This window comes from Sesamum indicum, linkage group LG9 (assembly GCF_026168435.1).
Source record: "Sesamum indicum cultivar Baizhima isolate 11 linkage group LG9, ASM2616843v1, whole genome shotgun sequence".
NCBI lineage: Eukaryota > Viridiplantae > Streptophyta > Magnoliopsida > Lamiales > Pedaliaceae > Sesamum > Sesamum indicum.
This window is the reverse complement of record NC_142665.1, coordinates 6,454,494-6,469,869: the sequence shown is the minus strand read 5'-3', so window position 1 is coordinate 6,469,869 and position 15,376 is coordinate 6,454,494. Positions and strand designations below refer to the sequence as shown.

The following is a 15,376-nucleotide window of genomic DNA, read 5'->3' as shown; positions in this document are numbered from 1 at the left end:
AAAATTTATTATTTTTATAAATTTTAAAAATATAATAAAACATATGAGTTTATGAAATATTTTAAAATAAGTTTAGAGAAACGCCCTGTAAATGTATAAAAGACAACGATTCAGTTGTTTATTCAAATATTCTCTCTTCAATTAATAATTTAAACGTCTAGACAAACACGCCCTAAAATCATTGATAGAACAAGACACAAATCTCCGACTTGATATTCCATTAATAATTAATATATTCTTAACTTTATGCTAATTGGTTAACTCTTTCTTACACACATTATTCCCTTACCTTTTATATATAATACATAATCCCAACTGTTTTATATCCACATATATATACCAAAGTTGTTGCTTCCACGAAAGATGAAATGTCACACGCTTATAGCTATAAAATATTATTTGTACACACGTTTTAAATGATCCGGCCATTGTCCAAATATCAAGTGAAGTTGCTACTCTTTGACCTTAATTACTCCAGCAATGATCCTTCTTCTAGATGCGAATCTTAATTTTCAATAATTTTCCCCACCACACATGTGAAGTATATATGGACCAACTAATAATTATGAACAACTGTTTTTGAGCGTGAAAATACTTTTATAGTAGGAATAATTACACTCCTTTTTCTGTAAGTTTGGTATAATTACACGTAAATTTTCTCTAGTTTGAAAAATTATATTTAACATCTTTGAGGTTTGCTTTCATCTAACAAATAAGTTCCTCCATTAGTCATATTGTACCGAATTGCTGATATTAACAAAAAAAATCAGAAAAAAATTTATATTTACCATTAATTGATTTATTACTCACTTATTGCAAGGTCAAATAATTTGTTATGACCAAATTATACTCATACGTTAATGCATGTGAAGAAGTATATCTTCACCATTATATGAATAGTTTGGTTAAAAAATTATTTCACCTGCAATAAGTTAGTAATACATTAATCGATGTTAAATATCAATTCCATTCAATTTTTTTTTTGTTAGCAAATTCAGTGAACGTTGACTAATGGGGGGATTTATTTGTTAGAAGAAAGCAAACCTCAGGGGTAATTATTAAAGTTATCAAACCGCATGGAATCTAGGTGTAATTACTCCAAATCTCAAGAGAGGGAGTTTAATTATCCCTTTATAGTAAGATTAAGAATTTAATAAGCAAAAATCATAATTGGACATTATGAGTCGCATAAATAATCAATTCTTGATTTTTATATTTATGTTAGTCTAATTTAATATTACAAAATAAAGTATTATACTCAATCATTCTCGTAAATTTGTGATATCTGACATTTTAATACAATTCATTCACTTGAAAATATTGCACGTGAAATATTTTTTTATAAATGGTTGATAATGATGTTCAAACTCAAAATCTCTTATTTGATCTGACTCTAATACCACGTTAAATAACGTATCACTTAAAAATTTAAGTTGTTTAATAAGCCAATCATTTAATATTTAATAGCTTAACTTTCAATTTTGTATATTTTCCCTCCATATTAAATAGTTCTAATTATTTAAGCATTTAAAGGAATAAAAAATAAAATATGCGTACTGATATAGTCGGTATAAAATTAGTATATCACCAAAGAAATATTCACAACTTTCTATTTGAGGAATTAATTCTTATGCTATCTAACTGAGGACCTGACAATTCATTCAACTTAATTACTATAATCCCACCAATATATTATATATTAAGTTGATATTCAACTAAGATTATTTAGGATATTTTATACATTTTTTATATATCTCATAAATATTAGATATTATTGTAAAAAAAAGTTTTTAAAGTGTTTGGAGAGTGATGTGTACTAGAGTTTAACAACACCACAATGATCGAAAAATTTTCACAAAAATTCCAAAATTTATAGGGGACTAACCTACAAGGCAACGTTAGCATTTTGATGCTTAAGTCAGTCCCTGAACAATCAAGAAAAATATAGAGAAATTTGAGAAAAAACATGGAATAATTCTTAAGTAAATGAAGTCGAGTGCTTGAATATGAAAAAGAGAGCTGAAATATGAGTTAGGGCACAGAGAAAATAGTAGGGAAGGCGTAGCCTTGCTATTCGAGAGTCAAATTGTGTTGAATATGCAGTCACTTACCTGTTGACTGACCTTATGCCTTTATTTATAGGAAAATTTGGAAGAGATCATAGGGATAGTTATGAGCAAGTTGGATATCACTAGAATAAGATGTTAGCTTCAAAATGATAGTACTTATCCATGATCTAGTGTTATCTACTGAGATATATGACCATTTAGATGAGTCTTGCATAGTCAATTGCGAACATAGAAAAATCTATTACTTGTTGCTTCTAACACTCGGCTCCAGCTGGATACGAGGGCCATGCTGGCGTCCTTTTAGGATAAAGTGACCCGTGATGTTTAGAATGCAGATGATGTGGCTGCATTGGTGTTTGGTATTTATGTTTGTTGATTGAGCCTTGTTTATAGACTTTGCCGTCTAAGTAGAGCGACGGGATTGGGTCGTGGCCCTCGTTGCTGAAATTATATTTGTGCCAAGCAGGGTTTGGACTTGTTACACTGAGCGAATGAGGGCATGTTCACCTATCTTGGATTTGGACTTGCTTTGGCCATCGGACTTAGAAAAATAATTGCATTAGGCATGCGAGAGAATAAGGCTATGTAACTTATAAGACAGGAATAATTACATCGCACTCCCTTTGAGGTTTTGTCTACTTATATGTAAACCTCTTGTGGTTTGTAAAATAACGTCTAGTACTCATATGTTTGCTTCTGTTTAATTCAGCAAATTTATTGAAATTAGCAAACAAGTCGAATGAGAATTCAAAATTTACTATCTAATGACTTATTACTAATTTATTGTAAGTCAAACAATTTTACCGAACTATTCTTATACATTTTCGCACATTAATACATGTAGAGAGATCTTTTTTATCCTTATAATGATGATTTGGTTAAAAAAATTATTTAACCTATAATACACCCATATAAACTGAAGGTTTCTATGTATATATATATTCAATAATGTTTGATCTCATGAAATAATTTGAGTTAGTAATTTAATCACTAAGCCATGGTTCCGATTATGGCCGAATAATTAATCAAATTACTTGACGTTCAATTGATAAAAGTAAGTTTGAATTTGTTAATTTAACTAATTAGACTTAATTTAATTTTTCATTTGATAAATTTTTAATTCAGTTTGAGATCAATTCAATTTTAAAAAAATATAAAAACATCAAACTACTCGAACTTGATCGTATTTGGTTAAATTAAAATTTGTTGGAGTTTGATTTGAAATCAGATTAAATTCAAATATAATTTTATAAATTTAATAATAATTCAAACAACAAAAAATTGACCGATTTATTTAAAAAAAAAATAGAGTTAACAACCTAAATTTATTTATCTTACAAATGAGGCATATAACAGAGATCCATTTCTGGGAAAGAAGAAAGTTGTGAGACAGTGAGAAACGAAGAAGGAACGTGGGCGACGCGCGGCGAAGACTGATTCGTGAAATCAACAATACGACGTCGAACGGAAGTTTCTGTCAGCTGGTCAGCAATGTACACCCACAACCCACCCTCCCAGTTTTAATTAGTCAAACTTACCGGGCTCAGCATCCCACGTCACCCAGCCCCACAACACTCTTGTTCTCCATGCTATCATTTCAAGCTCATAACGCCTTTCTGATGCTCGCGAAACACCTGATTATTTCCCATTAATATTAAAAAACGTCCACCTTTTGTTTACTGTATTCGGCCGCGGGAACCTCAGTTTGTAGCCCAAATTTGACCAGACTTCAACCCCTCCCCCCCACCCAAGTGTGAGTATATGTGTGTGTGTCTCTATATATATATAACTGGAATCCTTTCAAGAAAATCAATCACAGGCTGTTTCTCATTTTCAACGGAGTTAGATGATAGAGAAACTGCATGAAAACCAATTTCATGCTCTTTAGCAACCAAAGCAAGAATTAGACGTTGACCATTCTTTCATTCTTTTCTGAATAACACAAAAGATCTTGTGGATTTCTCCTTAGTCGAGCTCTCTGAGTGGATATTTGTGTTACTTGTGTGCTCCAAGAAGAAGGGCGGTCAAAAGATAAGGTATACAAGAGTCACCGGAGAGTGGACGGGGGGAGCTGAGGAGTTGATCAATGGCGGCGGCGTTAGTGGGCGATGATCTGGCTCTGAGTTCTAGTAGTAGGCGGAGCTGGAGGTCCCAGAGCATAAGGGAGGTGTGGCAGGGGCCGCCGGATGTGTTCACGAGGAACAGCACGCGCCGGCAGGCGGAGGACGACGAGGAGGAGCTGAGATGGGCCGCCATCGAGCGGCTGCCGACGTACGATCGGCTCAGGAAGGGGATGCTGCAGCAGGTTATGAGCAATGGGAGGATAGTTCACTCTGAGGTGGATGTCACCAACCTCGGTACGCAGGATAAGAAGATGTTGATGGAGAGCATTCTTAAGGTTGTGGAGGAGGATAATGAGAAGTTCCTCCAGAGGCTCAGAAACAGGACTGACAGGTGAAACTTTCAATTGTTTTTGAGATTTCTTGCTTGCTTACAAGAACAAATCTTGATTTATGGTATAAAGTGAGGACATTTTTGACATAAAGGGGGTTCCAGAAAATCTTGAATCTTTAAAAGTTTACATTGTTCAATTATTAGCAAGAATTTTGGATCCGATGGGCTCAAGAAGTTTTACATAATGGGGTTTTTGATTTGTACAGGGTGGGAATTGAGATTCCAAAGATTGAAGTAAGATTCCAGAATCTGTCTATTGAGGGAGATGCATATGTTGGGACAAGAGCACTTCCAACTCTGCTAAATTCAACACTCAATACATTGGAGGTATGTTTTTCTTGATTCAGACATGATAAAGGTGGTCCTCTACTATTGTGTTAATCTGGTTTTGCTGAAGTTAAGTTTATAATGAATTTGGTTTAATGATGTTATAGGCTGCACTAGGGATGATTGGGCTATCTCCATCAAAGCAAAGGGTTGTTAAGATACTTCAAGATGTTAGTGGAATTGTGAGACCATCGAGGTAAGCTTATAAGATTTTCCTTTCCTGAGTAGTAGAATTTAATTTATCTCTTTATATCTTGATCCTTATTTAATGCCACTTTGGTTTTGGAATGTCAATTATATGAGTTTAACTAAATTTATCCGTGCTTAATATTCAGGATGGCATTACTTCTTGGGCCACCAGGTTCAGGAAAAACAACATTGCTCAAAGCACTTGCAGGGAAAGCTGATGATGATATGAGGGTATGTTTTTCCTACCACCCTTTACAGGATTTTGTTACAATTTTAGCAAAAAGCATGCCATTTTCCAATTGAGAACCCAAAAGATAAGTAAAATCACGATTTGGAGCTATTATTAGCTGTGTCCATGTTTCCATTTCTTTCCCATATCAAATCGGTATTTGGTTTTGGTTATTCAAATAGGTTCTCTATACCTGACCTTGAGTTTCTTAACAGGTGACTGGAAAAATAACCTATTGCGGCCACGAATTTCACGAATTTGTTCCCCAAAGAACTTGTGCTTACATTAGTCAGCATGATCTTCACTATGGTGAGATGACAGTTCGAGAGACATTGGATTTCTCGGGTAGATGCTTGGGAGTTGGGACAAGGTATGAAATGCTGGCAGAGCTGTCAAGAAGAGAGAAAGAAGCAGGTATTAAACCTGATCCCGAGATTGATGCATTTATGAAAGCCACAGCCATGGTGGGCCAGGAAACCAGCTTGATTACAGATTACGTCCTCAAGGTTCTATTTGCATTTCCTTGTGGCTTTTTTAGTTTTTGTCCTAGAAAGTGATAAGACTAAAATGTATATGAATTTTGACAGATTCTTGGATTGGATATTTGTGCTGATATTATGGTTGGGGATGATATGAGAAGGGGCATTTCTGGTGGACAAAAGAAGCGTGTTACCACTGGTATGTGATTCCACCATAAGTTATTTCTGAGTTGTCAGAAGCTGAACTAAGTTTCAGTTCTGGTTCCTGAAAATATTGATTAAGCAAGGTCACAATTCTCCTTCCTTGGTTTCATTATGTAACCATTACTATTCTAACAAAGATTATTGTTCTGCTAAATACAGGTGAAATGTTGGTAGGACCAGCAAAAGCATTCTTCATGGATGAGATATCAACTGGGCTGGATAGTTCCACCACCTTCCAGATTGTCAAATTTATGCGGCAGATGGTTCATATTATGGACATAACCATGGTCATCTCTCTCTTGCAGCCTGCTCCTGAGACATTTGATCTTTTTGACGATGTTATCCTGCTTTCAGATGGTCAAATTGTTTATCAAGGTCCACGTGAGAATGTCCTGGAATTCTTTGAGTACATGGGATTTAGATGTCCAGAAAGGAAGGGAGTTGCAGACTTTCTGCAAGAAGTTACTTCAAAGAAGGACCAAGAACAGTATTGGTTTAGGAAGAATCAGCCTTACCGTTATGTTTCCGTACCCGAGTTTGCACAGGCTTTCAACTCTTTCCACATCGGGCAGCAACTCGTGGCGGAACTTAGAGTTCCATATGATAAGACTAGAGCCCATCCTGCTGCCCTGGTCAAAGATAAATATGGTATCTCCAATTGGGAACTTTTCAGGGCCTGCTTCTCTAGAGAATGGCTCCTAATGAAACGGAGCTCGTTTGTGTACATCTTTAAGACTACACAAATAACAATAATGGCAACAATTGCCTTGACGGTCTTCCTAAGAACAGAGATGAAGTCCGGTAGGATCGAGGATGCTTCTAAGTTTTGGGGAGCATTGTTCTTCAGTCTCATCAATGTCATGTTCAACGGCATGCAAGAGCTCGCAATGACTGTATTCAGGCTTCCAGTGTTCTTCAAACAGAGGGATTCATTATTCTATCCAGCTTGGGCTTTTGCCTTGCCGATTGGGGTACTCCGTATTCCACTTTCAGTAATGGAGTCTGGATTGTGGATCATTCTTACCTACTACACCATTGGCTTTGCACCTTCTGCCGTTAGGTAACAACAATCAAATGACTGATAAGATTATAGAAGGACTATTAAGTGATTTATGTATTGGCTAATCTTAAACTTCTTTCATGGGCACACAGGTTTTTCAAACAATTGTTGGCATTCATTGGGGTACATCAGATGGCCCTCTCTTTGTTCCGTTTCATAGCAGCAGCTGGAAGAACACAAGTAGTCGCCAACACTCTTGGAACTTTCGCCTTGCTTTTGGTTTTCGTGCTGGGAGGCTTTATTGTTGCAAAAGGTCAGTTGTACATTAATAGATTGATCATGAATACTTTATAGTAGTTATTCACGAACTCATGTTTTTACTAAAGATTTATCAACTTAGCAATCAGTGTAAATCTTTTTTCCTCTTTTTGGTTGGCATTTTCCAGACGATATTAAAGATTGGATGATATGGGGATACTATGTTTCTCCTATGATGTATGGACAAAATGCCATTGCAATCAACGAGTTTCTTGCAGAGAGATGGAGTGCAGTAAGTTCCTGAAAAAGAGCTATAACTTTGTTCAAATTACTTTCTGAAATAGCTGCAAGTATGACACTGAAACTAACATTTGGTTAATGTTGATTGTCTCCTCAGCCTACCAATGGCACTGAAAAGACTGTTGGAAAGACCCTTCTTAGGGACAGAGGTTTATTTACTACCGAGTCTTGGTACTGGATATGCATCTTCGCTCTTTTTGGGTTCACTCTTCTGTTCAACATTCTCTTCATTTTAGCCTTGACTTACTTAAACCGTAAGTGACATTTTCGTACTTCACTATGCATTTTCTTTCTGAAGTAATTGATGAATGAGTTTGGGTACCAACTGTTTTCTGCATACAATCTCAGCTCTTGGGGACAATAAGGCTATCATACCAGATGACAAGGCGGAAAGCAAGAGGAAGCGACATATAACAAATGGTGAAGGTGTGTGGTTTTTTTTGATAGCGAACAATTACTCACATATAAAACACAAGTTCTGTCATTTATTAAAGTTATTATGAAAAGAAGAAAGTTTATAACATAGTGATATGAGTTCATTATGTGCCCTTGAGATCATTATCGATGATAAACTTAAAAGTTTTGATGGTTGCAGGTGTTCAAATGGATGTTAGAAACTCCCATGCAACCGCCAACTCGACTGATGGAGGAGCAAGCAGTGAACCAAGAAGAGGGATGGTCTTGCCTTTCCAACCCCTCTCTCTTGCGTTCAACCATGTGAATTACTATGTCGATATGCCTGCCGTATGTTTCTCTCTCAGAAACTTTGAGTTCTGTCAGAGTATTAGATCTGTATTAATTGCTAACTTGACAAACTTCTCATGCAGGAAATGAAAACTCAAGGTGTTGATGAAGATAGACTTCAGTTACTGCGAGACGTTAGTGGTGCTTTCAGGCCCGGTGTTCTGACAGCATTGGTAGGTGTCAGTGGAGCTGGAAAGACGACGTTGATGGATGTACTGGCAGGCCGAAAGACAGGAGGATATATTGAAGGAAGCATAAACATATCAGGCTACCCAAAGAACCAAACAACATTTGCTCGAGTCAGCGGATACTGTGAACAGAACGATATCCATTCGCCTTACGTTACCGTCTATGAATCACTTCTTTACTCTGCCTGGCTACGTCTTGCTGCAGATGTGAAAACAGAAACACGAAAGGCAAGTAACTGATAAAACCATTCTCTTCTGACTCAACTTGCATTAATCTTTCCTAGGAAGCACATATGTTGAGAAGTAGAGCACGAGCAATGCCATCTGAGAGAACTTTGCATTTGTTTGTTTCAGATGTTTGTGGAGGAGGTCATGGACTTGGTTGAGCTCAATCCCTTGAGGAATGCTCTTGTTGGACTTCCGGGAATCGATGGTCTTTCAACAGAGCAAAGAAAGAGGCTGACAATTGCTGTTGAGTTAGTTGCCAATCCCTCCATAATCTTTATGGATGAGCCAACATCAGGACTCGACGCCCGAGCTGCTGCAATTGTCATGCGCACAGTGAGAAATACAGTGGATACAGGTCGAACGGTGGTCTGTACTATTCACCAGCCTAGTATAGACATTTTTGAAGCTTTTGATGAGGTAAACAACTGAACTTAGAAAATGTGTCCATATTCAGATCTGCATATAACTGCATTTGGTTTGATACTGATCTTGATTTTGTCTTGCAGCTACTGTTGATGAAGAGAGGAGGACAAGTAATTTATGCTGGACCTCTTGGTCGCCATTCTCACAAACTTGTTGAATATTTTGAGGTGAGGTTTGAGTTCTCTTTCGGTTCTGTAAGGTTGATCTTATCAGGAAGTCGAACAAAAAGCGCTTAAAATCAGCATTCTTAAATGATCTTCAATTCTCACAGAACTCAGTAATCATATTTTAACTTCAAGAATTGAATCTGATATTCGTGAAGCCAAGATCCAACTTATTAACATCTACTCAATATGCAGGCTGTGCCAGGGGTTCAGAAAATCAAAGAGGGCTATAATCCAGCTACTTGGATGTTGGAGGTCACCTCCTCTGCCGTTGAAGCTCAACTCGACGTTGATTTTGCAGAAATTTATGCCAACTCTGACCTTTATCGGTAAGTAGTAAATGAATGAAATGCCCTTAACATCATTCCCTGCTCGAATATCTGCAGTATATATTATCTCAAGAAACTTAACACATCTATTTTTTGACTGTTATTTCCAATATCAGGAGGAACCAAGAACTGATAAAGGAACTAAGCACTCCCCCACCAGGATCTCAGGACCTATACTTCCCCACGCAATACTCGCAGTCGTTCTTAACTCAGTGCAAAGCTTGCTTCTGGAAGCAGCATTGGTCCTACTGGAGAAACTCACAGTACAATGCTATTAGGCTTTTCACAACAATCGTCATTGGCGTTATGTTTGGTGTTATCTTCTGGCAGAAAGGGGACCAAATGTAAGCCACATCTCTTTATTACAACCATTTATTTGTCTATGCATCTATCAAGGAATCTTGAAATTACTACTTTATAAGATCATGTAATAACAAAAGATTGTGTATGTTCCCATAACAGACATAGACAACAAGACTTGCTTAATCTGCTCGGAGCTACTTATGCTGCTGTACTTTTCCTCGGAGCCACCAATGCTTCTGCTGTTCAATCCGTTGTCGCGATTGAGAGAACTGTTTTCTATCGTGAAAGGGCTGCAGGAATGTACTCTGAGTTGCCTTATGCATTTGCACAGGTAAGAAAAAGAAACATTCAGAGGACAACTTTGATGCTCCCATCAAGATTGTTAGGAGGATATGTTTCTAACATGTATGTTTTTCACGGTTTGTAGGTTGCAATAGAGACCATATACGTCGCTGTACAAACCCTCGTCTACTCTCTGCTTCTCTACTCCATGATTGGATACCACTGGACGGGCGAGAAATTCTTCTACTTCTACTACTTCATATTCATGTGCTTCACTTACTTCTCGATGTACGGCATGATGGTTGTTGCGTTGACACCTGGCTACCAAATCGCCGCCATCGTTATGTCCTTCTTCCTCAGCTTCTGGAACTTGTTCTCTGGTTTCCTCATCCCACGTCCCGTAAGTATCCTCAAATTCTTACCACTCTCACAGAAAAATCTTCAATATATCAACATTTAGATAACGTGAAAAAACTGATGTTGTACACGTTTTGCAGCTCATCCCAATATGGTGGAGGTGGTACTACTGGGCTTCTCCCGTCGCCTGGACAATCTACGGTATTTTTGCATCCCAAGTAGGCGACATCACTACCGAACTCGAACTCACGGGCAACACTGGAAGAATAAGGGTGAATGACTTCCTTAAAGACTACCTCGGCTATGATCATGACTTCCTCATCCCAGTGGTCTTCGCACACGTCGGTTGGGTTCTCCTGTTCTTCTTTGTTTTCGCCTACGGAATCAAGTTCCTTAACTTCCAAAGGAGATGAGAACATCTGCAGTGTAAGATTGTTAGAGTTTTGTAGGTTTCATACATCATAAAGTTAAAAATGTATGTATACTACTGTAGTTGTAGCTTGTCATAAGGGAGACATCCCCTCTCCATTTTCTTTTTGATTGCTTTTGTTTGTATAACTTTTTCTTTTGCTTGTTTTATACTGCAATTTGCAAGGTGTATAATTTATTCTTTTGTGTTTATGATTTGCCAAAGATTTGTGTAACACAGTATCAGCTCCTTTATTGTGTAATTATTAGAATTTTGATTTTGAAATCTGTACTGTGATTCACTTTTTCTACCATTAATCTTGAATTACTTATCATAAATTCAAAAAAATTAGGGTAGATATTTACAAACCTGTGATCCATACATTGAAAGGAAAAAAATCAAGAAAGTAAGAGTTAGTTACGTCTTATTTAACATATATAGTATGCTTGACTGATAATATAGTATTAACACGTCAGAATAATAAAAGTTCATTGAAGACATAGTAAAATCTATACTGTTTGATATATTTATATTCGATTCGTATAAGAGAAACCCATATGAACACGCACGTACTCCCAACAAGAAGATGAAAGAACAAAAAAGGAAAAAGACAAAAGAGAAAGAGGTTTCTTTGACTAGTATCCTATGAAGAATGGTTGTGTGAATTCCTTACATCATATCTGTCAGACAATCTGTTCCATACAAACCCCAAACCCCATATTTCCATTCAAATGTCTGAAACATATACAAAATAAAGGTGGGCCTAAACAATGATGAAAAATTCATTCAAAGGGCTCAAAATATTTGCATTAATTATGGGAGAATAAAGCCAATGTATATCCACTTTACGCAAGACAACTTGTTCTCACTTGATACATTATCAACAATAATACCTCACACTCACAAAGCAAACCCATTATTATTCATAAATAATATATATCTCCAAATTATTACATATGATTCTTTTACTGTATAGTCCTATAAAACGATCGACACAGACGAAAAGATTCGTCTGTCGAACGTCGCTTTTATTTCATAAGTTAGAATCCTTAAGAATAAAAGAAGGTTGCAAAGGTGAAGTTTCACGGAGAAGTCTCAGCATAAAGTGTTGGACGAGACTTTGTCTTGGCCGTTAAGGATTTCAAACATTTCAGTTTTATCTGTGAGTAGGTGAACTTTTGTTGTCTATTCAGACAACAAAACTTTCACCACAAGCACTTTCTCTCAGAAATAAAGAAAATTTACCAAAATAGACCCTTCAACCAATTATTTCTTTTAAGGATAATTTTCAAGATAAATATTTCAAAATTCATATACCGTCGATGAATTTAAAAGAAAGTGCAGTAGTTAGCAGAATTTTGTCAACATACCTACTTTAGAAAATAGTACCTTAACCATAAGAGGTCCCTTCACATACTATAACTTTTCGTTGCACTAAATTCAATTATTGTACGTACATTTATCCTGTTGCATGTTGTATTCTATTTAAAGAAATATTTTATATACATGGCATGTATATACTGAACAGAATACGAGATGCAGTACTGCTGTTGGGTAGTTTGGTCATTACACTCAATCCAAGATTTGTTGTAAAGTAAACAAGATGGCTTCACACCTTTAAAAGCAAAGACAACATCGTTCTTGAGCATCTGCAAACAGGGCGAAAGAGAGGCATCATACAAAAGCGAGAAAAAAGCAACATAGAAATCGAGTACAAGGAAAGGGTGAGATTGTCAGTTTAGGTGATGACGACGAAGAATCAGCAGCAGATGCTGGAGCAGCAACAAGCGCAAATGCTGCGTGTGAAGAACTCCGGGATGATCAATCATGTCGGGAGCCCTCTAATGAATGAGGACAAGGACGAGGAGATGACGAGGTCTGCGTTAGCAGCTTTTCGTGCTAAGGAAGAAGAGATCGAGAAGAGGAAGGCGGAGGTCCGGGAGAAGGTTCAGGCGCAGTTAGGCCGTGTCGAGGAGGAGACGAGGCGGCTGGCTGAGATTCGCGAAGTAAGTTAGGATCATGGATCAGTGTGTGACTGTTTGTTGCTAAGTATGTGGATGTCTTGTTTAGGGATGCGTAAAAGATTTTCTATCACACACTCGTATATGTATTATATGTGGCCCCATTTCTAATTTATGAATTAATGTTGTGAACTTATGTTTGTGTAGGAAGAAAAGATGAATGTTTTATTACATGTTTGTTTGTTGTACTTGTAATCTAGTAGGAGCTCGAAACCCTGCATGATCCGATGAGGAAGGAAGTTGCGATCGTTCGCAAGAGGATCGACCTCATTAATCGGGACTTAAAGCCCTTGGGCCTCAGCTGTCAGAAGAAGGTGAGTTTTGCAGTTTCTTTCTAAGTCCCACAAATTTATGTTGGGATAACTATAATTTTGACATTTTTTAAAATCAAGATAATAGTCAAGGAATATTTATTTTACGATAAAACTTGCTCAATTTCATTACAGATTTTACTGTGCTGTAAAAATTGAGAAATGGGTGTGTTTCCATGACATGAATTTTGAACATTACAGGAAAAGGAATACAAAGAAGCACTAGAGGCTTTCAATGAGAAGAACAGGGAAAAGGGTCAGCTGGTCGCCAAACTAGTTGAGGTAAAAAACGGTAAAACATAAAAAGGAAAAATTGCAATTTTATCCTGTAATTTAGAGGGTGGGAATTTCGATTTTGCATGAATTAATTTTTGTAATTTAATTCTATAACTTTTAAAATTTGGTAATTTTGGTCTCATATGGCCGAAAAGCCCTCATCAATTGTAAAGATCATGTGTGCGGCACATGTGTTTATCGGGCAAAAAAAGAATTTATATTGTCAAATTTTTAAAATTATAAAACTAAATTACGAAAATTAGTTCATACAGGACCACAATTGTTACCCCTCCTAAGCTACATGGCGAAAATTACAATTTTCTCGAAATAGAAATAAGAAATACTTGTAGAATTTGAGCAACTTATTACACACTTTGTTGGTGGATTATTGTTTCAGTTGGTGACTGAAAGTGAGAAGCAGAGACTGAAGAAACTGGAGGAGCTTTGCAAGAACATCGATGCCCTTCGCTGATAAATTAACGGCCCTTGTCCAAGAATTCACTGCTGATATTACACTGTTTTGTTTTTTGTTTTTGCTGTTTCAAGATTGTTGTTGACTTAGCACATTTTATGGTGTTTCTAATTTTTCTTTTTACCGAGTGTGAGAGTATACATACCAATTAATACTAAACGTTTTAAGGTATCATTTCCTTATACATTGTCATACTAATGTTGTTCTTTTTCCTGTTTTTTCAAGTGACAGTATTTACGTTGTTACTTAATTATGTATTGACATGTTTTCTAAAATAAGTCCCCACATCTTCATTTTCTGATTTTATCTTTGGTAAAGCTCACATTCATCCTGTCTCTTAGTCAATATTTTACAGAGTTGAATCGATATATTTTTCTTATATATTTGATGAAAATGATAGCTTTGTCTTTTATTGTTTGTGAAGTCAAGTAAAAAACATTATTTATTTAAACAAATGATAGTTATGATTTTATTTTGTTGATTTAGAATTAATGTCAGTAATATCATATCAAAATTTTGTTAAAGACATGTACTATTACTTTATATATTAATGATAGATATATGTGATGCGGCTTCTGACTTGATTGGTACCCCATTAGGAGAGGTATTGTTCGTTTTGACTTCGTAAGAGCATCATGGGTTTATCTTGAAAAATGTGCATTGCTAAAGGAAGGAGGTCTTGGGGCTTATAAACCACTCAAACTTTTCGTCTGCGATCAATATCGAACGTTTGCCTATATCAATATATAACATGTATATAAAAAAAGTAATGATTGAGATGAAAATAATAATAAAATATTTTCAATAAAAATACATTTAAGCAAACATATTCAATTTTATTTTTATTAGTGTGTCAAAAATTGAAATGAAAATGACACCAAAACAAAGCTAATTTTGCAACAACTAGATACGTGCTTGGCAGCTGGCAGCCAGCTAGGCCAGTTTGAGTAGTAAAATTGAAATTGGTATAGATGTATTCGGATCCGAATGTGATACTTTGAGATGGAGCAGGTCCAGTTGGGTAGGCCCATGCCCATCCACCCTTCCTCGTCCTCCCTCATCAATTCCATCACTATCCTCGGTGACGCTGGATTAATTACACCAGCGGCCGAGGGACACCACAAGGACGGTATCTGAAAGCATATATATCCTTTCCTCCGGAGCAAATATAAAGCCCGACCCATTGCAGCAACAAATATCAACCCAACAACCCGAATTCGAAGACCAAGACCGTAGTGGTGGCCAGGGTCGAGGGGTCAGGAAAATCCAGTAAAGCACCTGATCAGGAAGATCCAAATTGCCCATATACTTGACCAGGACTATTGTACGTTACATCGCCGAAATTGTCAACGCGCCATGC

General features: G+C 36.6%; 2 protein-coding genes across 2 annotated transcripts; both read left to right on the top strand.

Moving 5' to 3' along the window:
* Window positions 1-3,864: 3,864 nt before the first annotated feature.
* On the top strand, window positions 3,865-11,223 carry LOC105170794 (pleiotropic drug resistance protein 2-like). Its single transcript, XM_011091708.3, has 20 exons — window positions 3,865-4,523; window positions 4,730-4,850; window positions 4,958-5,046; window positions 5,186-5,270; window positions 5,484-5,774; window positions 5,856-5,946; window positions 6,111-7,011; window positions 7,104-7,264; window positions 7,398-7,501; window positions 7,607-7,763; window positions 7,858-7,935; window positions 8,105-8,253; window positions 8,337-8,669; window positions 8,796-9,086; window positions 9,176-9,259; window positions 9,452-9,585; window positions 9,702-9,929; window positions 10,048-10,219; window positions 10,316-10,570; window positions 10,668-11,223. Exons 1-20 carry the CDS (start codon window positions 4,156-4,158, stop codon window positions 10,938-10,940), a joined length of 4,365 nt encoding a protein of 1,454 aa, XP_011090010.3. The 5' UTR covers window positions 3,865-4,155; the 3' UTR covers window positions 10,941-11,223.
* Window positions 11,224-12,430: 1,207 nt separating this feature from the next.
* Window positions 12,431-14,208, top strand: LOC105170793 (uncharacterized). The gene is made up of 4 exons (XM_011091707.3): window positions 12,431-12,942; window positions 13,161-13,271; window positions 13,470-13,550; window positions 13,942-14,208. Exons 1-4 carry the CDS (start codon window positions 12,682-12,684, stop codon window positions 14,014-14,016), a joined length of 528 nt encoding a protein of 175 aa, XP_011090009.1. The 5' UTR covers window positions 12,431-12,681; the 3' UTR covers window positions 14,017-14,208.
* The last annotated feature ends 1,168 nt before the right edge of the window (window positions 14,209-15,376 follow it).

What these genes read in the sequence shown, in the direction of transcription:
- LOC105170794 (XM_011091708.3), top strand. Translation starts at nt 4,156, where the DNA reads ATGGCGGCGGCGTTAGTGGGCGATGATCTGGCTCTGAGTTCTAGTAGT. An exon ending in ACATATAACAAATGGTGAAG is followed by an intron (nt 7,936 to 8,104) that starts GTGTGTGGTTTT and finishes TGATGGTTGCAG; the next exon opens with GTGTTCAAATGGATGTTAGA. An exon ending in GTTTCCTCATCCCACGTCCC is followed by an intron (nt 10,571 to 10,667) that starts GTAAGTATCCTC and finishes CACGTTTTGCAG; the next exon opens with CTCATCCCAATATGGTGGAG.
- LOC105170793 (XM_011091707.3), top strand. Translation starts at nt 12,682, where the DNA reads ATGACGACGAAGAATCAGCAGCAGATGCTGGAGCAGCAACAAGCGCAA. An exon ending in GCCTCAGCTGTCAGAAGAAG is followed by an intron (nt 13,272 to 13,469) that starts GTGAGTTTTGCA and finishes TGAACATTACAG; the next exon opens with GAAAAGGAATACAAAGAAGC. An exon ending in TGGTCGCCAAACTAGTTGAG is followed by an intron (nt 13,551 to 13,941) that starts GTAAAAAACGGT and finishes TTATTGTTTCAG; the next exon opens with TTGGTGACTGAAAGTGAGAA.